The sequence below is a fragment of the Rhinoraja longicauda genome, chromosome 41 (genome assembly GCF_053455715.1).
Source record: "Rhinoraja longicauda isolate Sanriku21f chromosome 41, sRhiLon1.1, whole genome shotgun sequence".
NCBI lineage: Eukaryota > Metazoa > Chordata > Chondrichthyes > Rajiformes > Arhynchobatidae > Rhinoraja > Rhinoraja longicauda.
Genome location: NC_135993.1, coordinates 3,025,917 through 3,048,066, shown reverse-complemented (window position 1 = coordinate 3,048,066; position 22,150 = coordinate 3,025,917). Strand labels below are relative to the sequence as shown.

At 48.5% G+C, this 22,150-nt stretch overlaps 1 protein-coding gene across 4 annotated transcripts in view; it reads left to right on the top strand.

Annotated features, from left to right (window-relative positions):
• The window catches only part of sirt2 (sirtuin 2 (silent mating type information regulation 2, homolog) 2 (S. cerevisiae)), a 78,115-nt gene that overhangs the window by 47,676 nt on the left and 8,289 nt on the right, over window positions 1–22,150 (top strand). Inside the window, exons 1-13 of one of the 4 annotated variants that reach the window (XM_078431141.1) lie at window positions 589–632; window positions 4,457–4,494; window positions 4,588–4,619; window positions 6,330–6,378; window positions 7,274–7,390; window positions 8,981–9,022; window positions 10,060–10,166; window positions 11,618–11,674; window positions 12,877–12,945; window positions 14,384–14,513; window positions 16,798–16,857; window positions 17,670–17,725; window positions 21,304–21,380. In XM_078431141.1, coding sequence (XP_078287267.1) covers window positions 4,608–4,619; window positions 6,330–6,378; window positions 7,274–7,390; window positions 8,981–9,022; window positions 10,060–10,166; window positions 11,618–11,674; window positions 12,877–12,945; window positions 14,384–14,513; window positions 16,798–16,857; window positions 17,670–17,725; window positions 21,304–21,380 — 776 coding nt within the window. In that variant the 5' untranslated portion in view covers window positions 589–632; window positions 4,457–4,494; window positions 4,588–4,607. Of the gene's footprint in view, window positions 1–520; window positions 633–4,456; window positions 4,495–4,587; window positions 4,620–6,329; window positions 6,379–7,273; window positions 7,391–8,980; window positions 9,023–10,059; window positions 10,167–11,617; window positions 11,675–12,876; window positions 12,946–14,383; window positions 14,514–16,797; window positions 16,858–17,669; window positions 17,726–21,303; window positions 21,381–22,150 lie in introns of those variants that run through there. The other 3 variants (XM_078431140.1, XM_078431138.1, XM_078431139.1) reach the window with 3 other exon arrangements.

Here is a 22,150-nt window from a genome sequence, read left to right as displayed (position 1 = left end):
GGGAACTAATTGAGAATGATCAGCCATGATCACATTGAATGGCGGTGCTGGCTCGAAGGGCCGAATGGCCTCCTCCTGCACCTATTGTCTATTGGGTTATACTCTAGAGAGGCCAGAGTGTGTGTGTTATTGTGAGTTGGCACAGGGCAGTGTAACTAGACCCAAGGGTCTCGACCCGAAACGTCACCCATTCCTTCTCTCCAGAGATGCTGCCTGACCTGCTGAGTTACTCCAGCATTGTGTGACACTTGTGATTGATATTGATTGATTGGTTGATTGATTGATTGATTGATTGATTGATTGATTGATTGATTGATTGATTGATTGATTGATTGATTGATTGATTGATTGATTGTGAATGGGGTCTTGTATTGGATCTAGAATTGAGTGTTGAATTGGGTTTTGAATTGCAACTTGGTTTGAACACAGACGAGTTTCCGATGAGAGACGGACGGCTAGGCTCCACAATAGCCAAGCTCAGGGCGGAACCTTTCTTCACGTCCCCCGTTGCTCGGCCGGACAATATTTCCGGGGGGTCGGGGCGGAAGGGAGCGGAGGGACCGGGGCGGAAGGGAGCGGAGGGACCGGAGCGTCGGCGACAGAAAACATCGGCTCAATGTCGAAGCCAGAAGGTGAAGCGTGAGATGCCGCTGGCGGGGAGGGGTTGTCGGGCGGGGTGGGGTGGGGGGGGGGGTGGGGGGGAGAGGCGCTGCCGTCCGCTCCGCGGTGAGGCCCGTTGCCGCCGCCGCCGCCGCCCGGCCCGGGAGTGGGCGTTACCCGCCGACGGGGCGGGGCCTTCGTGACGTCGCGTGACCGACACCTGACCCGACCAATGGGATGCCAAGGGAGGGGCGTGCCTGTGTTGGCTGAGCCAATCAGCGCCGCGGAGGGGCGGGACTTCGTTTAAAGGGACAGAATAACACACAGTCCCTGAGTTACACTGTCCTGTGACAACTCACAATAACACACACACACTGTTCTGTGGCAACTCACAATCACACACACACACAGTCCCTGTGTTACACTGTCCTGTGACAACCCACAATAACACACAGACACTCTGTCCCTGAGTTACACTGTCCTGTGACAACTCATATCACACACACACTCTGTCCCTGACTTACACTGTCATGTGACAACTGACAATAACACACACACTCTGTCCCTGAGTTACACTGTCCTCTCTAATCCCTCTCATAACAACACCCACTCAGTCCATTCATCTCTCGTGTATAATCCCCTCTCTCAACAACACACACTCTGTCCCTGAGTTACACTTCTTCTTGCGTTTGAGGCAGCAGAAATTATGTAACGCCCTCCAGGCGCTGTAGCCAGTGCAATGTGCTGTTGTCGAGGGCCGTGCGGCCTACCCCTCCACCAGGGGGACGGAGGACAGTGCAGTCGAAAATGACGTGCTGCGCTGTTTGCTGGTCGGCTCCACACACGCAGATGGACGCAACCCCCAACGATGCATGTTGGCATTGAACCGGCCGACCCCTGTGCGGAGCCGGTTCAGGGCGACGCACTCTTTGCGGGGCATTTCTGAGTCGGGTGGGGCTGTGTTACACTGTCCTGTGACATCTCACAATAACACACCCTGTCCCTGAGTTAAACTGTCCTGTGACAACTTAACAGCACACACACACTGTCAATCTCTAGTGTATAACCCCTTACAACAACATCTACTCTGTCCCTGAGTTAAACTGTCCTGCGGCAACTCACAATCACACACCCTCTCTAGAGTATAACCCCTCACAATAACACCCACACTGTCCCACCATCTCTAGTGTATAACCCCTCACGACAACATCCACTCTGTCCCTGAGTTAAACTGTCCTGTGACAACTCACAATCACACACCCTGTCTGTCCTTCTCTAGAGTATAACCCCTCACAATAACACCCACACTGTCCCACCAAGTGGTCTGGTCCTCCATCTCTCGTGTATAATCCCCTCACAATAACACACCCACTCTGTCCCTGACTGAAAGCTGTTCTGTGACAACTCACAATAACAAACCCAGTCCCTCCAATTCTAGTCTATAATCCCCTCTATCAATAACAACCCAGTCTGTCGCTCCATCTCTAGTTTGCACTCCCCTCTATTAATAACAAACCCTGTCCCTCCATCAGCAACATACCCCTTCTGTCCCTCCTTCTCTAGGTTTACACTCCCCTATTAATTAGAAATTTTGTCCATCATTCCATCTCTAGTTTGTATTCCCCTCTACCAACAACAAACCCAGTCTGTCGTTCCATCTCCAGTTTGCAACAGCTTTTATCACTTCTATTCCCACAGTGAGGGACCCAAACAGTCTTTGCAGGTGCAGAAGCAGTAATTCACTTCTCCTTGAATAAAACAAAAGTGCTGGAGAAACAGTTGGTCAGGCAGCCTCTGTGGAGGGGATGGACAGGTGACCTTTTGTGTTGGGACCCTTTTTCACACTGAATTCCCCCAGCACTTTGTTATTTTGCTCAAGATTCCAGCATTGGCTGTCTCTCATGTTTCCAAGGATATGTCTGCATCTCTCTCGGCTACGATGTGTTTCGTTTTTCATTTCAATCAATGGCACTTTATTGTCACAGGACTTTCAACAGTGAAAGTCTTTCTTTGTGTCCAATTCAGTAAAAATCTTACTACACAGAGTCACAATCGTATTTAAGTACAAAAGTGCAGGAATAGCAGATGACACTGAGATAGTACACAAGAGTTGCCACATTTCCGGCGACATTTTGTATGATTCAAGTCTAAGTTTAAATGTCGAATCTTAAGTTTGCCCCAAAGACCCATTGTTCTGGCAGCAGCATAGGATTGCAGTTGCATACCCCAGTCGGCCTGTCTAGGCGATGTTGATGGTGTCCTCCACTGCTGTTCCACCACTAGTCTTTAAAGTAATTATTACCTAGACTGTTTCAATTTACCAATATCACTCTCTCCTCCCCACCCACGCCTTTCGATGCAGCTGAGAACTAGGGTTGCCAACTGTTCCGTATTAGCCGGGACATCCCGTATTTTGGGCTAAATTGGTTTGTCCCGTTCGGGACCACACTTATCCTGTATTAGGCCCGGGGGGGGGGGGGGGGGGGGCACTGCAGGCCCTGACACTGTGGGCCCCGACGCTGTAGGTCCCGACAGTTTAGGTCCCAACACTCTAGGTTTCCGACATTTTAACTCCAGACAGTCTAGGCCCTGAGGCCTGAGTGCCGCCTAACAGAGGTTGCATAGCAACCCGCCTCCCGGCCCGGGCGGCAACCAATGGTGGAGCAGGAACACGTGGCCGCTGGCTGGGTGAGGTCACATGGGGCGCGGGGCGGTGACGTCACCTTGTCCCATATTTGGGAGTGAGATAGTTGGCACCCCTACTGAGAACACACTTGCCTTCTCCCACTGCCACTTCAGATGAGGAACCCTTGCCCCCAGAATCTTGGTTCCGTTTCTCTTCCCACTGATGCCTCCTGACCTGCTGAGTGCTTCCAGCATTTTCAGCATCTGTTTTTATTTTTTTGTTCTAACATCACCGATAGTTTGCATTTACATAGCAACATCTCCCTTTTATGGTATGTTGGCATTCATAGCAAGAGGATTTGAGTTTAGGAGCAGGGAGGTTCTACTGCAGTTGTACAGGGCCTTGGTGAGACCACACCTGGAGTATTGTGTGCAGTTTTGGTCTCCTAATCTGAGGAAAGACGTTCTTGCCTTAGAGGGAGTACAGAGAAGGTTCACCAGATTGATCCCTGGGATGGCGGGATTTTCATATGAAGAAAGACTGGATAGACTAGGCTTGCACTCGCTGGAATTTAGAAGACTGAGGGGGGATCTTATAGAAACATGTAAAATTCTTAAGCGGTTGGAGAGGCTAGATGCGGGAAGATTGTTCCCGATGTTGGGGGAGTCCAGAACCAGGGGTCACAGCTTAAGGATAAGGGGGAAGTCTTTTAGGACCGAGATGAGAAAACATTTCTTCACACAGAGAGTGGCGAGTCTGTGGAATTCTCTGCCACAGAAGGTAGTTGTGGCTAGTTCATTGGCTATATTTAAGAGGGAGTTAGATGTGGCCCTTTTTGCTAAAGGGATCAGGGGGTATGGAGAGAAGGCAGGTACAGGTTACTGAGCTGGATGATCAGCCATGATCATATTGAATGGCGGTGCAGGCTCGAAGGGCCGAATGACCTACTCCTGCACCTATTTTCTATGTTTACCAGAAGGAAACTTGCGTTTACAGATCTAAAGTCAAACACAAAGTGCTGGAGTAACTGGCAGCATCTCTGGAGGAAATGGATAGGTGACATTTCGGGTCGGGACCTTTCTTCAGACCAGCTTCTACAGGTCCTTTGTGTCTCCATTTAACAAATGTAACAAATTGAAACGGTAAAACGTAATGGGTGTAAATCCCAGGATAATATCCTTCCTTGACTGATTAAATTATCTTCAAATTAACACTTTTTTCCTTCATCAGCTTCAGATCCAAAGACTGGTTCAGACTCGGAAAGTGAGGTACGGAAATAATTTTATTAAACAATAAGAAAAAATTTGTTTGTTTTCAGCTGGGTAAATGTTACTATTATTCAAACTTAAATGTGTCTGCAGAATTATCCGTATGATCGGGCATGATCAGGAAGGTAAGCATGATTATTGTACTCATGTTGTGCACCTAGGGTGAGGCCCACTTCATGCACTGTGTAGAAATCCGAGGGTAGGGTTTATGAGTCAGAAAACTGGAAGCATATTCCTGCCTTCACTCAGAATCGTGCTTCACAGAGTGGCACAGCTGGTAGAGGTGCAGCCTAAAACTGCCAGAGCCTCGGGTCCCATTCAGACCTTGGGTGCTGTCTGTGTGGAGTTTGCACGTTCTCCCTGTGACCGCGTGGGTTTCCTCTGGGTGGTCGGTCTCCTCCCACATCCCAACGATGTGTGGGTTTCCAGGTTAATCGGTCCTCTGTAAATTGCCCCTAGAGTGCAGGGAGTGGCTGCAAAAGTGAGATAACATAGAACTAGTGTGGACGGGTGATCGATGGCCGAAGGGCCTTTTTCCATGCTGTATCTCTAAACTAATCCAATTATTCCTAACTAAACAACTCCCAGTCAGATGGGTTAGGTTGTCTATTGTCTATTGAAGCCCACGTCATAGACAATAGACAATAGGTGCAGGAGGAGGCCATTTGGCCCTTCGAGCCAGCACTGCCATTCACTGAGATCATGGCTGATCATCCACAATCAGTACCCTGTTCCCGCCTTCTCCCCATATCCCTTGACTCCGATATCTTTAAGAGCTCTATCTAACTCTCTCTTAAAAGCATCCAGAGAATTGGCCTCCACTGCCTTCTGAGGCAGAGAATTCCACAGATTTACAGCTCTCTGGGTGAATTTTTTTTTCCACTTCTCCATTCTAAAAGGCCTACCTCTTTTTCTTAAACTGTAGTCCCCTGGTTCTGGACTCCCCCAACATCGGGAACATGTTTCCTGCCTCTAGCGTGTATATTCCCTTAACAGACTGGAGAGCATATCCTAGGCAGATCTCCCACTGCAAATGAGAGGGAATGCAGCACTGTCATAGAATGAGGTGTTGCATTTTATCAGAAGGGCAACTAGGTGCATGTGAGCATCCCAGGCAGATTCCCTTCGAGTTACACAGGGGTTAGGATCAGCCATGACTGAATGGTGGAATAGACTTGATGGGCCGAATGGCCTAATTCTATTCCTTTCACTCAAGCATTCTACTTTGGAAAAACCTTTCCCCCAATCACGCTGGGTCTGTGTCCTGGAACTATATGGATGAAAACCTTGTTTTCCCTGGAACGTCAGAGGTTGAGGATAGGATCTTAGAATCATTGAAACACAAGAAAATAGGTGCAGGAGTAGGCCATTCGGCACTTCGAGCCTGCACGGTCATTCAATATGATCATGGCTTATCATCCAGAATCAGTACCCCGTTCCTGCTTTCTCCCCATATCCCTTGATTTCGTTAGCCCTAAGTGCTAAATCTAACTCTCTCTTGAAAACATCCAGTGATTTGGCCTCCACTGCCTTTTGTGGCAGAGAATTCCACAGATTCACAACTCTCTGGGTGAAAAAGTTTTTCCTCGTCTCAGTCCTAAATGGCCGACCCCCTTATTCTTAAACTGTGAACCCTAACCTTGGACTCCCCCAACATGGGGAACATTTTTCCTGCATCTAGCCGGTTCAATCCCCTAAGAATTTTATATATTTCTATAAGACCCCCTCTATCCTTCTAAATTCCAGCGAATTCAAGCCCATTTGATCTTAGTGGGTCCACCCAGGTATTGTTTCAAAAGCTGAAAAAGGTTTTCTTTGTTTTGTTTTTGTTTCAGAGCCCAGAATCCCAAGGGGAAGCGAGCGGGGAGTTGGATGTGTCTGAAAGTACGTCCAGCTTCTATCATTTATATTTTCTGAGAGGGTTATCCACATTTTATTTGTTATTTCCCTTCCTGCCTTTTATTCTCTCTGTCCAAATCCACTGGCTTAATCATAACTTTAAACCGTTCACTTAAGTCTCTCTTCAGCTTCTCCCCTCTGTTCCAAAAGATGCAAAACATGCCTCTCGCACCTTAAAGCTATGCTGAAGACAGGCACAACAAGCTGGAGTAACTCAGCGGGGGCAGGCAGCATCTCTGGAGCGAAGGAATGGGTGACATTTCGGGTCGGGACGCTTCTCAGTTCTCTGACCAGTCTGACAGTCCCTGATTACATTTTATCTCTGTTTGCTATAGACAATAGGTGCAGGAGTAGGCTATTCGGCCCTTCGAGCCAGCACCACCATTCAATGTGATCATGGCTGATCATTCTCAATCAGTACCCCGTTCCTGCCTTCTCCCCATACCCCCTGACTCCACTATCCTTCAGAGCTCTATCTAGCTCTCTCTTGAATGCATTCAGAGAATTGGCCTCCACTGCCTTCTGAGGCAGAGAATTCCACAGATTCACAACTCTGACTGAGAATGTTTTTCCTCATCTCCGTTCCAAATGGTTATTCTTAAACTGTGACCCCTTGTTCTGGACTCCCCCAATATTGGGAACATGTTTCCTGCCTCTAACGTGTCCAACCCCTTAATAATCTTATACGTCTCAATAAGATCTCCTCTCATCCTTCTAAATTCCAGTGTATACAAGCCTAGTCGCTCCAGTCTTTCAACATATGACAGTCCCGCCATTCCGGGAATTAACCTAGTAAACCTACGCTGCACGCCCTCAATAGCAAATGGCTTCCTCTTGTATCGAGTCGGTGACCTTCTACTGCCTGGGCTTTCCTTCACAGTGGATTTCTTGAGGAACCTGCTGTCTCGCTCACTTGATCTGCAGCAGTCAGACACTGGGCCGGCACTGGAGAAACGGAACCTCGAAGGGATTGCCAAGTACATCCTCGGCAAGAAATGTAAGTTGCTAATCGTTCAATGCATCCTGAAGCACAGTGGACCACATCTTACATGCGGAAGGTATTACAAAATGCTGGAGTAACTCAGCAGATCAGGCAGCATCTAGGAGTGAGGGGATGGGTGACGTTTCGGGTCTCACCCGAAACGTCACCCATTCCTTCTCTCCTGAGATGCTGCCTGACCTGCTGAGTTACTCCAACATTTATATATATATATATATACATATATGTAAGAAAATAACTGCAGATGCTGGTACAAATCGAAGGTATTTATTCACAAAATGCTGGAGTAACTCAGCAGGTCAGGCATATATGTAAAGAGAGAGATGTGTGTGTGTGTGTGTGTGTATATGGACACAAAAAGCTGGAATAACTCAGCGGGTCAGACAGCATCTCTGGAGAAAAGGAACAGTTGACCCTTCATTTTGTGTCTACCTTCTTCAGACATATGTAGATGTGTGTATATCTATCTTCGGTCTCGACACGAAACGTCATCCATCCCCTCTCTCCCAGATGCTGCCTGATCTGCTGAGTTACTCCAGCATTTTGTGATACCTTCGCTTTGTACCAGCATCTGTAGTCTTTGACTTTCAGCTTGTATCTTCTGTTTGAGACTCTGACATCCAGCATTCTGACTGGTGTTAATGGGGAAATTAGAACAGCAACATCTTCGCGTATTAATACGATACGATACGATAGAACTTTATTTATCCCAGGAGGGAAATTGATCTGCCAACAGTCATGAAAACATGAACCATGAAATTAAAGTGACAACTGGAAAGGATTGGAGATGTGCGAAGATTGGGGAGGGGGGGGCAGTCAGTCTCAGTCTACGTGTGTAAGAAGGAGCTGCAGATGCTGGTTCAAACCAACGATAGACACAAAAAGCTGGAGTAACTCAGCGGGACAGGCAGCATCTCTGGTGAGAAGGAATGGGTGACGTTTTGGGTCAAAACCCTTCTTCAGATGCTGAAACTCACCCATTCGACCTGAAACGTCACCCATTCCTTCTCCCCAGAGATGCTGCCTGTCCCCGCTGAGTTACCCCAGCACTTTGTGTCTACCCAGTTTCATTACATCCCTTAGCTTCATCACTTGTTTTCTGCATTGATACTTACCGAATAGTGAAAGGCCTGGATAGGGTGGATGTGGAGAGGATGTTTCCACTAGTGGGAGAGTCTAGGATCAGAGGTCACAGCCTCAGAATTAAAGGACGTTCCTTTAGGAAGGAGATGAGGAGGAATTTCTTTAGTCAGAGGGTGGTGAATCTGTGGAATTAATTGCGGTGGAGGCCGCCAATGGATATTTTTAAGGCAGAGATGGATAGATTCTTGATTAGTATGGGTGTCGGGGGTTATGGGGAGAAGGCAGGAGAATGGGGTTGGGAGGGAGAGATAGATCAGCCATGATTGAATGGTGGAGTAGACTCGATGGGCCGAATGGCCTAATTCTGCTCCCATCACTTATGAACTTATGAACATATTAATTTCAAGGCCACGGAGAGTGAGGGAAAGAATATGCTGGGAAGCTCATCTTTATTAAGATACAATCCAATGTTAAATTTTTTTTTCAAATGCATTTTTCTTTCAGGTGAAAAGATAATCTGCATGGTTGGAGCAGGCATATCAACCTGTAAGTGTCTGATCTTCTGTTAACGTTTATTTTCACTAAGGGATTTATTCCCACAGCAGTCCATGCTGAATTTTATACCTGCATTACTCTGGCAGATTCTACATCCGTGTCAGGATATCCTGAAGCACTTTACAGACAATGAAGTGCTTAGGAGCAGTGTTTAAACAGATGTATGTTAATGACAAAACTCCAAAGACGCACATGTTTGTAGGTTAATTGGCTTGGTATAAATGTAAAATTGTTCCAAGTGTGTGACAATAGACAATAGGTGCAGGAGGAGGCCATTCGGCCCTTCGAGCCAGCACCGCCATTCAATGTGATCATGGCTGATCATTCTCAATCAGTACCCCGTTCCTGCCTTCTCCCCATACCCCCTGACTCCGCTATCCTTAAGAGCTCTAACCAGCTCTCTTTTGAATGCATTCAGAGAATTGGCCTCCACTGCCTTCTGAGGCAGAGAATTCCACAGATTCACAACTCTCTGACTGAAAAAGTTTTTCCTCATCTCCGTTCTAAATGTGTGTAGGATAGTGTTAGTGTTGGCGGCACGGTGGCGCAGCGGTAGAGTTGCTGCCTTACAGCGAATGCAGCGCCGGAGACTCAGGTTCCATCCTGACTACGGGCGCCATCTGTACGGAGTTTGTACGTTCTCCCCGTGACCTGCGTGGGTTTTCTCCGAGACCTTTGGTTTCCTCCCACACTCCAAAGACGTACAGGTATGTAGGTTAATTGACTGGGTAAAATGTAAAAAAAATTGTCCCTAGTGTGTGTAGGATAGTGTTAGTGTGCGGGGATCGCTGGGCGGCGCGGACTCGGTGAGCACGCAACAAAAGCTTTTCACTGTACCTCGGTACACGTGACAATAAACTAATCTAATCTAAACTGACTGCTCTCTGTGTTTTCAGAATTTGCTGTATTTCTTTCAGATTTCCAGCATCTGCAGTTTTATTTTTCCTGAATTTTACTATTAGGAAATCATTGGCATTTTGCCTACGTTTTCCTAACTACTACCTCTGTGACATCTTCCCTCCAAACAGCGGCAGGAATCCCTGACTTCCGCAGCCCAGGAACCGGCCTTTACCACAACCTTCAGAAGTATGATTTGCCATATCCAGAATCCATTTTTGAGATGGGCTTCTTCAAGGTAACTGGTGCTTATTTTTTTCTTAACTCAGCATGACTGTAAAAAAACTCATACATGCTTTCATATCAAGTGCACTTGATTACTGTAAAGCCTTATTTACCGGTCTGCCTTCAAAATCCACCAACAAGTTACAGCTCATTCAAAATGCTTCAGCCCGGCTTTTTATTCAGTTTTTTATTCACAAAATGCTGGAGTAACTCAGCGGGTCAGGCAGCATCTCGGGAGAGAAGGAATGGGTGACGTTTCGGGTCGAGACCCTTCTTCAGAACGGAGATGAGGAAGAACCTTTTCAGTCAGAGAGTGGTGAAGGTGTGGAATTCTCTGCCTCAGAAGGCAGTGGAGGCCAGTTCGTTGGATGCTTTCAAGAGAGAGCTGGATAGAGCTCTTAAGGATAGCGGAGTGAGGGGGTATGGGGAGAAGGCAGGAACGGGGTACTGATTGAGAGTGATCAGCCATGATCGCATTGAATGGCGGTGCTGGCTCGAAGGGCTGAATGGCCTGCTCCTGCACCTATTGTCTATTGCCTATTGTCTATTGAAGGGTCTCGACCCGAAACGTCACCCATTCCTTCTCTCCCGAGATGCTGCCTGACCTGCTGAGTTACTCCAGCATTTTGTGAATAAATACCTTCGATTTGTACCAGCATCTGCAGTTATTTTCTTATATCACCCCAGTATTATACTCCCTTCATTGGCTCCCTGTGAGATCCAGGATAGCCTACAAAGTCCTCCTTCTTGTCTATAAAGCCCCAAATGGCTTAAGAGCAGCATAGTTTACAGAGTCCCTCCTTCCCTGTGCTCCTACTCCAACTCTCAGGTCTTCTGATGCAGGCCTGTTAGCCTCTCAATGCCGCAGCTTGGGCCTTTTTCAATTACGCCCCAAGCTGTGGAATACCAGACCCAGGGCTATGGCGACAAAGTGGCGCAGCGGTAGTGTCGCTGCCTTACAGCGAATGCAGCGCCGGAGACTCGGGTTCGATCCTGACTACGGGCGCCGTCTGTACGGAGTTTGTACGTTCTCCCCGTGACCTGCGTGGGTTTTCTCCGACATCTTCGGTTTCCTCCCACACTCCAAAGACGTGCAGGTATGTAGGTTAATTGACTGGGTAAAATGTAAAAATTGTCCCTAGCGTGTGTAGGATAGTGTTAGTGTGCGGGGATCGCTGGGCGGCGCGGACTCGGTGGGCTGAAGGGCCTGTTTCCGCGCTGTATCTCTAAATCTAAAAAAATCTAAAACAAATCTATGAGAGACACCTACCCAGTTGACATTTTTAAACGGCGCCACAAACTTATCTTTTTACTCGTATCCTGACTCGAAGCATTGCCTTTCCATGTTCTCCAGACATGCTGCCTGACCTGCTGAGTTACTCCAGGACTTTAGGTCCTTTTAGGTTATCAAGTGTACATGTACTACATCATTTGCAATATTGACAGTCTTTTGTTAAATTTCAGCAAAATCCAGAGCCTTTTTTTGCACTGGCAAAAGAACTGTACCCGGGACAATTTAAGGTAAGAGATCGCGTTATGAAGTGCAAACGTTTATTTCACTCCAGCTGCTGTATTGGAGGCGGGCAGAACATAATGTTGCTTCTGATCAAGCGTCAGGGGCTTGCAGCTGTTCTCAGCGCCAGTTCTTGCTCACCGGGTCTCGCTGGCAGCTCAAACTCAAAACACAACGCATTCAAATCTCACTCTAGAATCCCTGAAGATGCAGGAATGATGAGGGACATCAACAATGTGCGGCACGGTGGCGCAGAGGTAGAGTTGCTGCCTTACAGCGCTTACAGCGCCAGAGACCCGGGTTCGGTCCCGATTACGGGTGCTGTCTGTACGGAGTTTGTACATTCTTCCCGTGACCGTGTGGGTTTTCGCCGAGATAGACAATAGACAATGGGTGCAGGAGTAGGCCATTCGGCCCTTCGAGCCAGCACCGCCATTCAATGTGATCATGGCTGACCTTTGGTTTCTTCACACACTCCAAGGACATGCAGGTTTGTAGGTTAATTGGCTTGGTATAAATGTAAATTGTCCCTGGTGTGTGTAGGGTAAGTGTTAGTGTGCGGGGATCGCTGGTCGGTGCGGACACGGTGTGCCTGTTTCGCGCTGTATCTCTAAACTAAACCAAACTAAAATTGACTGCGAGCTGAATTGTCTTCAGTTCTGGGCACTGTGTTATGGGGCAGAAGATGCCAAGCTGGAAAGGGTACAGAGAAGATTTTGAGGATGTTGCCAGGACTCGAGGGTCAGAGCTAGTGCAGGAGGTTGAGGGGGTGATCTTATAAAATCATGAGAGGAATAGATCGGGTAGATGCACAGTGTCTCTTGCCCAGAGTAGGGGAATCGAGGACCAGAGGACATATGTTTAACATGAGGGGGAAAAAATTTAACAAGAATCTGAGGGGTATCTTTTTCACACAGAGGGTGGTGGGTGCATGGAACGAGCTGCCAGAGGAGGTAGTTGAAGCTGGGACTATCCCAACGTTTAAGAAACAGTTAGACAAGTACATGGACAGGACAGGTTTGGAGGGATACGGACCAAACGCGGGCAGGTGGGACTAGCGTAGCTGGGACAGTGTGGGCAGGTTGGGTCGAAGGGCCTGTTTCCATGTTGTACCACTCGATGACTCTATAACTCTTAAGTTTTGACTTTGAACTGTTGGCATGTTGTTCACATTCTATTTCCATTAATTGAGAGTATATCTACCTTGTAGCCCACAGTTTGCCATTACTTTATACGGATGTTGAGGGACAAGGGCTTGCTGTTACGCTGTTACACACAGGTAAACCTTGCCATGATCTATTTCCACCATTCCCATTTTACTGCTTGCGCGTGCACCTGGCACCTTCCTCGCAAACCCACTCCCCCGGCCCAAAGCCTGTTTCTGTTCTTACAACTGCCACTTTAAGTGGAGCACAAGGAACTGCAGATGCTGGGATCTTGAGCCAAACACAAAGTGGCTGGAGTAATTCAGTGGGTCAAACAGCATCTGTGGAGGGAATGAATTAATTCGGTCCCAGTCCGAAAGATCGCCCGTCCGTCCCTTCCGCAGATGCTGCCTGACTCGCTGAGTTACTCCAGCACTTTGTGGTTTTCTGCCACTTTAAGTGTAGGACACTGTGCAATGGCTGCCACCCAGTGCCCCAGTAGGGAACTGCAGCCTTCATTGTTCAATGATAATGGCATGCAAGCTTCAGTGCTGGAGTCACTCAGCAAGTCAGGCAGCGTCTCTGGAGAACATGGACAGGTAGTGATGTTCTTCAGACCGATTGTAACAGGGGAGGGGGTTAGGGAGGATAAAGCTAAAGAGAGGAGGGCCAGGACAAATCTTGGCGAGTAATAGGTGGATAGGGTTGATAGGTGTGCAAAGGCCAGAGATGAAAAGACAAGGTGTGAGACTAGAAGATTGAAGAGTTGCGAATTGTGAAGCTAGAGGAAGGAATGTGGATGGAAGTGGGGGGGGGGGGGAGAAGTTTTAACCTTCTCACCTCAGTTTTAAATGACCTCCCCTTTATTCTTGGACTGTGTGTGGCCCCTGGTTCTGGACTCCCCCAACATTGGGAACGTTTTTCCTGCATCTCAAATTGCAGTGGTCACTTAGCCTGCCAACTTGAACAGCTTTGGGATGTGGGGAGAAGCTGGAGGGCCTAGGGAAACTCCACGTGGTCACAGGGAGAACGTGCACACTCCACACAGACAGGAGGTCAGGACTGAACCTGGCTCACTGGAGTGGTGAGTCGGTAGCACTACCTACTGTGACTCTGCGATGCCCGGTCTACTTTTCTTTGGAGGAGCTTCGGTGGATGCGGAGCTGCACTTTAGACGGCACGGTGGCGCAGTGGTAGAGTTGCTGCCTCACGGCGACTGAGACCCGGGTTCCATCCTGACTACGGGTGCTGTCCGTACGGAGTTTGCACGTTCTCCCCGTGACCTGCGTGGGTTTTCCCCGGGTGCTCCGGTTTCCTCCCACACTCCAAAGACGTACAGGTCTGTAGGCTAATTGGCTTCGGTGAAAATTGTAAATTGTCCCCAGTGTGTAGGATAGTGTTAGTGTGCGGGGATCGCTGGTCGGTGCAGACTCGGTGGGCCGAAGGTCCTGCTTCCACACTGTATCTCTAAACTAAACTAAACTAAACTAAACTAGGGGGGCTGATGAAAGAAACACTCACTAGCTTGGAAGCTAATCTTTTCCTGTTGTATTTCCCCATTCTATGTTCTAGAACATTGACACTCTGGAAAGAGTTGTTGGGTTGAAAGACGAGGACCTGATAGAAGCCCATGGAACATTCTACACGTCCCACTGCACCAGCAGCAAATGCAGGAAGCAGTATAACCTGGAGTGGATGAAAAGTATGTCTGTAAAAAACTGCAGATGCTGGTTTAAATGGAAGGTAGACACAAAATGCTGGAGTAACTCAGCGGGTCGGGCAGCATCTCGGGAGAGAGGGAATGGGATACGTCACCCATTCCTTCTCTCCAGAGATGCTGCCTGACCCGCTGAGTTACTCCAGCATCTTGTGTCTACCCAGGATGAAAGGTAAGTCTGCATTGATACACTCGTGCACGACTTAGATTTAGATTTAGAGATACAGCGCAGAAACAGGCCCTTCGGCCCACCGGGTCCGCGCCGCCCAGCGATCCCCGCACACTAACTGCATCCACTATCCTGCAACCACTGGGGACAATTTTTACATTTGCCCAGCCAATTAACCTACAAACCTGTACGTCTTTGGAGTGTGGGAGGAAACCGAAGATCTCGGAGAAAACCCACGCAGGTCACGGGGAGAACGTGCAAACTCCGTACAGACGGCGCCCGTAGTCAGGATCGAACCTGAGTCTCCGGCGCTGCATTCGCTGTAAGGCGGCAATTCTACCGCTTCGCCAGGATGGAAATCCAGTATTTTTTAAACTGCGATAAAGCCTTACAGTGCCAGAGACCAAGGTTAGATCCTGACTACGGGTGCTGTCTCTACGTTCGCTCCGTGACCTTTCTCTGAGATCTTCTGTTTCCTCCCACACTCCAAAGACGTCCAGGTTTGTAGGTCAATTGGCTTGGTGTAAATGTACAAGTGTCCCTAGTTTGTGTAGGGGTAGTGTTAGTGTGCGGGGATTGTTGGTCGGTGCGGACTCGGTGGGCCGAAGGGCCTGTTTACGCGCTGTATTTCTAAACTAAACTGAACCTTGTTTGGTCACTATTTACACATGCCCCCAGCAGTGCCACGCCTCTTATGCGTTGTAGCGCCAACCTGGATTGTCAATCTTTGCACATCCCCAACCCTTCCACTCATCATTTTAATTTCATGTTTCATGTATTTTGTGTTTTATGACCGTTGGCAGATCAATTTCCCTCCTGGGATAAATAAATAGACAATAGGTGCAGGAGGAGGCCATTCGGCCCTACAAGCCAGCACCACCATTCAATGTGATCATGGCTGATCATTCTCAATCAGTAACCCGTTCCTGCCTTCTCCCCATACCCCTTGACTCCGCTATCCTTAAGAGCTCTATCTAGCTCTCTCTTGAATGCATTCAGAGAATTGGCCTCCACTGCCTTCTGAGGCAGAGAATTCCACAGATTCACAACTCTCTGACTGAAAAAGTTTTTTCTCATCTCCGTTCTAAATGGCCTACCCCTTATTCTTAAACTGTGTGGCCCCTGGTTCTGGACTCCCCCAACATTGGGAACATGTTTCCTGCCTCTAACGTGTCCAACCCCTTAATAATCTTATATGTTTCGATAAGATCTATCATATTGTACCGTAAATCACGTGAATTGTTCAACAGGTTGAGAGAGTGGTGCAGGTGATCAGTTTACTGATTTCCACTGGTGACCTGCACTGTGAATGGGGCACGGTTAGTCTAGTTTAGTTTAGAGATACAGCGCGGAAACAGGCTCTTCGGCCCACCGAGTCCGCGCCGACCAGCGATCCCCGCACACTAACACAACCCTACACACAGAAGGGACAATTTTACATTTATACCAAGCCAGCCAACCCCCAAACCTGCACGTCTTTGGAGCGTGGGAGGAAACCGAAGATCTCGGAGAAAACCCTCGCGGTCATGGGGAGAACATTGGGCGGCACGGTGGCGCAGCGGTAGAGTTGCAGCCTTACAGCGAATGCAGCGCCGGAGACTCAGGTTCGATCCTGACTACGGGCGCCATCTGTATGGAGTTTGTACGTTCTCCCCGTGACCTGCGTGGGTTTTCTCCGAGATCTTCGGTTTCCTCCCACACTACAAAGACGTGCAGGTTTGTAGGTTAATTGACTGGGTAAATGTAAAAATTGTCCTTGGTGTGCGTAGGATAGTGTTAATGTGCGGGGATCACTGGGCGGCGCGGACTCGGTGGGCCGAAAGGGCCTGTTTCCGCGCTGTAGAATCTAAATCTAAAAAAAAAATCTAAAACGTACAAACTCTGTCCCCTTAGTCGGGATCGAACCCGGGACTCCGGCGCTGCAAGCGCTGTAAGGCAGCAACTCTACCGCCACACCACCGTGGCCGCCCAGTTGATAAGCAAACCCTGCTCGCGTGCCTTCAACCACACAGTGCCTTGACTTCTTGGGTTTCAGCTTTGTGGTGCGTTAAGTTTGCTAATTTCCTTTTCCCCCCCATCCCTTTCTCTTCCTTCAAACAGTACAGATCTTCACAAAGCCGCTCCCTAAATGTGAGCTGTGCGACTCTGTGGTGAAGCCGGGTGAGTGAAAGAGCAGATCGGCGCGGGCTGGTCCCTCCATCGAATTGTTCTTGCGCGACCAAACGCGTGTCGGAGGTGGAACTCATTGCCACACAAGGCTGTGGAGGCAAAGTCAATGGGTATTTTTGAGGTGGAGATTAAACTGTTCGTGATTAGTAAGGGTGTCAAGTAGGGTTGCCAACTATCCCGTATTAGCCGGGACATCCCGTATTCTGAGCTAAATTGGTTTGTCCCGTACTTGACAGCCCTTGTCCCCTATTAGTACGGTTGCCAACTTCCTCATTCCCAAAGAAGGGACACAGAGTGACGTCACCGCCCCGCGTGACCTCACTCAGCCAGCGGCCACGTGCTCCCGCTCCACCAATGGCGGCCGCCATTGGTGGAGCGGGAGCACGTGGCCGCTGGCTGGGTGAGGTCACGTGGGGCGCGGGGCGGTGACGTCACCCTTTGTCCCTTCTTTGGGAGTGAGGAAGTTGGCAACTCTAGCTGGGTGCAAAAGCTGAGATTTGAAGATAGTGTCCAGCCCATCTTAAGACGAGGAAGGGCGCCTGGTAGATACCCTTCGTCCTGCGCTCCTCCACCACATCCCCTGATCAGGCGGTTGAACAAAGCTCTATAATCAGTGTATTTATTCACAAAATGCTGGAGTAACTCAGCAGGTCAGGCAGCATCTCGGGAGAGAAGGAATGGGTGACGTTTCGGGTCGAGACCCTTCTTCAGACTGATGTCAGGGGGGCGGGACAAAGGAGAATCAGTGTGCTGTGTTGGGCGTGATGAACATTGTTTGATCCCCATTTCCTTCCTTTAAACAGACATTGTGTTCTTCGGCGAAAGTCTCCCTCCTCGATTCTTTGCCACCATGGAGTCTGTGAGTATAACGGTCCACATCATCGGTATTGGAGTTTGATCCTTCAAGGTTTATTCCTCAGGAGCTTTTTTTCCAAAAGGCTGGTTTACACCAAAGTTAGACACAAAATGCCGGAGTAAATCAGAGGGACAGGCAGCACCTCTGGAGAGAAGGAATGGGTGATGTTTCGGGTCGAGACCCTTCTTCAGACAGTTCTTCAGTCTGAAGGAGGGTCTCGACCCGAAACGTCACCCATTCTTTCTCCCCAGAGGTGCTGCCCGTCCCGCTGTGCAACTCCAGCCTTTTGTGTCGATCTTCTGGGGAAATGTGTCGCTCTGAGTCTTGAACATGGCATTTGCCAAACGTGAATAATTCGCAGAGGCGCAAGGAACTGCAGATGCTGGAACCTGGAGCAAAGCACAAAGTGCTGGAGGAACTCAGCGGGTCAGGTAGCATCTGGGGAGGCAACGTTTCAGGTCGGGACCCTCCTTCGTACTGACCGAACCTGACCATTCCCTCCACAAATCCTACCTGACCCACTGAGTTACTCCACCACTTCATGCTTTGTTAATAATTATCATGCAGTCGTTCAGCACCGAAACACGCCCTTTGGTCCACCATGTCTATGCCAGCCATTAGTTCATAATTCTTATTAATACCATTTACGCACTCTTAGATGATGAATGTGGGAATTGATTGTGAAATTGGTGAAATGACAAAAAAATCAAGGGGACGTTTGCTTTATGGAATTACTGAAACTCTAACCATTTTAGTGCATCATTCTTTTTACCGATGAGCAATTTCTTAAGATTGCACCAATGAACTCCCCAGAATTGAATGGAGAGGGGAAGGAGTCCAGGAAATAATACGCAGTCAGTGGTGGGTTTGTGGCGAGATCACCGTGATGTGCCGCAGAACGTGTAACTTGTTCAAGGTATCTCTCAGCTGAGAAATATGGTTCTCACTGTTAAACCTCATTGGATCTTTGTTGCAATGAATCTTGACAATAATGTTGGGGATATGAGTTAGATAGAGCTCTGGGGGTTAGTGGAATCAAGGGATATGGGGAGAGGGCAGGCATGGGTTACTGATTGTGGATGATCAGCCATGATCACAATGAATGGTGGTCCTGGTTCGAAGGGCCGAATGGCCTCCTCCTGCACCTATTTTCTATGTTTCTACTAATGGGGGAGGGAGGGGGGGGGGAGAACAAAAAGGACGACCCAGCATGGGGGGGTCGCCTTGAGGGGGGGAGGGGAAAAGCAGAGGACCTAGCGTGGGATACTTTGTAACTTTGCCTGCGCCCTTTATTAGTTTAGAGATACCGCGCGGAAACAGGCCCTTCGGCCCACCGGGTCCGGCGCCGACCAGCGATCCCCGCACATTAACACTATCCTACAACCACTAGGGATAGTTGTTTTTACATTTACCAAGCCAATTAACCTACAAACCTGCACGTCTTTGGAGTGTGGGAGGAAACCGAAGATCTCGCCGGAATTTAGAAGATTGAGGGGGGATCTTATAGAAACTTACAAAATTCTTAAGGGGTTGGACAGGCTAGATGCAGGAAGATGGTTCCCGATGTTGGGGAAGTCCAGAACAAGGGGTCACAGTTTAAGGATAAGGGGGAAGTCTTTTAGGACCGAGATGAGAAAGTTTTTTTTCACACAGAGAGTGGTGAATCTGTGGAATTCTCTGCCACAGAAGGTAGTTGAGGCCAGTTCATTGGCTATATTTAAAAGGGAGTTAGATGTGGCCCTTGTGGCTAAAGGGATCAGGGGGTATGGAGAGAAGGCAGGTACGGGATACTGAGTTGGATGATCAGCCATGATCATATTGAATGGCGGTGCATACAGGCTCGAAGGTCCGAATGGCCTACTCCTGCACCTATTTTCTATGTTTCTATGTATCTATCTCGGAGAAAACCCACGCAGGTCACGGGGAGAACGTACAAACTCTGTACAGACGGCGCCCGTGGTCGGGATCGAACCCGGGTCTCTGGCGCTGCGTTTGCCGTAAGGCAGCAACTCTACCGCTGCGCCACCCGTGTGTGGCGACTGTTTATGTGACAACTATTTGCACACCTTGGGAATTCAAGCAAAGAATGTCACTGTGACTTGCCACATGTGACAATAAAGTATTCATTCGTTCGTTCATTTTAAATTATTGGATTAATGATGCAGGGGTCGAGAGAGCCCAGTGATCCAGATACTCCACAGCAGCAGCTGAGGTATTTAAATACAATTAAATAAACTCTAGGGATTAAAAAGACGCACTCCATATCGAAAACCACCAGAGTGGTAATTGCATGATTTTATCAATGCAATTCCACGAAGGAAATCTGCTCTCCTTATTAGGCAGCACGGTGTCGCAGCGGTAGAGTTGCTGCCTTACAGCGAATGCAGCGCCTGAGACCCAGGTTCGATCCTGACTACGGGCGCCGTCTGTACGCAGTTTGTACGTTCTCCCCGTGACCTGCGTGGGTTTTCCCCGAGATCTTCGGTTTCCTCCCACACTCCAAAGTCGTACAGGTATGTAGGTTAATTGGCTGGGTAAATGTAAAAATTGTCCCTAGTGGATATCGGATAGTGTTAGTGTGCGGGGATCGCTGGTCGGTGCCGACCCAGTTGGCCGAAAGGGCCTGTTTCCAAACTGTATCTCGAAACGAAACGAAACTAAACTTATCTGCTCTGGTTTCCAGACGCACTGCTGCGTAATTCTCCCCGAGCCATTCTCTGAAATGACTCAGCCAGGCTTTCAGATGAAAGATGGCTCGTCACCCATTTCCCTGAGTAATTATGGTCAGGCGATCAGTGCCAACCTTGCTGGCTGTTCTGGCATCCATTAAACGGATTAAACAATATACGATACCATAGAAGGTAGACACAAAATGCTGGAGTTACTCAGCGGGTCAGGCAGCATCTCGGGAGAGAAGGAATAGGTGAGACCAAAGATACTAGAGGAGCAAGATAGACCACTCGACCCTAAAAACCGTAGTATGTCACGGCGGCCATTTTAGTAGGCAGAAACTTGCAGAAACATTTAAAAAGAAAAATAACAAAAATCTATGAATTGATAGATGAGATATATTCTGCATTTTAATGGTATCATCACACATACTGTTTCCCCAAAACACTGATTACACTGCGAGAGGCAGGTTTTGCTTACTAAAATGGCGGACTTTACGCTCCATTGCGTACCACTTCAGTATAGGCGATTTCAACTGAGTGGTCCATCTTGTTCCTCTAGTATCTTTGGTCGAGACCCTTCTTCAGACTGATGTCATCAGTCTGACTGACATCAGTCTGAAGAAGTATAAGAAGATAACTGCAAATGCTGGTACAAATCGAAGGTATTTATTCACAAAATGCTGGAGTAACTCAGCGGGTCAGGCAGCATCTCGGGAGAGAAGGAATGGGTGACGTGTCGGGTCGAGACCCTTCTTCAGACGAAGGGTCTCGACCCAAAACGTCACCCATTCCTTCTCTCCCGAGATGCTGCCCGACCCGCTGAGTTACTCCAGCATTTTTGTGTCTACCTCCCACAAGATTGTACTTCCTCCTCCCCTTTTTAATAAGCACTTGTTGTCTTTCATTTAGGATTTTCCAAAGTGTGACCTTCTCATCATCTTGGGCACTTCGCTGCAGGTCCAGCCATTTGCGTCGCTCATCAACAGGTCTGTGGGGGTCTCCGTGAGGGGGTGGGAGAAACTTGGGAAATATTCCAAATTAGAACTAATTGTAAAATATAACAATAAAAGACCAAAATATTCAATACAAACCCATTGTGCTGCTGCAAGTAAGAATTTCAATGTGTAGGCAGGAACTGCAGATGCTGGTTTACACCGAAGATAGACACAAAACGCTGGAGTGTCTCAGTGGGACGGGCAGAGAAGGTCCTCGAGGCGAAAGGTTACCCGTTCCTTCTCTCCAGAGATGCTGCCAGTCCCGCTGAGTTACTCCAGCATTTAGAAACATAGAAAATAGGTGCAGGAGTAGGCCATTCGGCCCTTCGAGCCTGCACCGCCGTTCAATATGATCATGGCTGATCATCCAGCTCAGTATCCCGTACCTGCCTTCTCTCCATACCCCCTGATCCCTTTAGCCATTAGGGCCACATCTAACTCCCTCTTAAATATAGCCAATGAACTGGCCTCAACTAGCTTGTGTGGCAGAGAATTCCACAGACTCACCACTCTCTGTGTGAAGAAATGTTTTCTCATCTCGGTCCTAAAAGACTTCCCCCTTATCCTTAACCCTGTGACCCTGGTTCTGGACTTCCCCAACATCGGGAACAATCTTCCCGCGGGCAAGGCCCGGGCTACCTCCACTCCCACTGCAGCACCCATCCACTTGTGTCCTACGTGTGGGCGTGCCTTCCGGGCCCGGATTGGCCTCACCAGTCACTTCCGGACCCACAGTCACCAATCCTCCAACTGAAAATGAA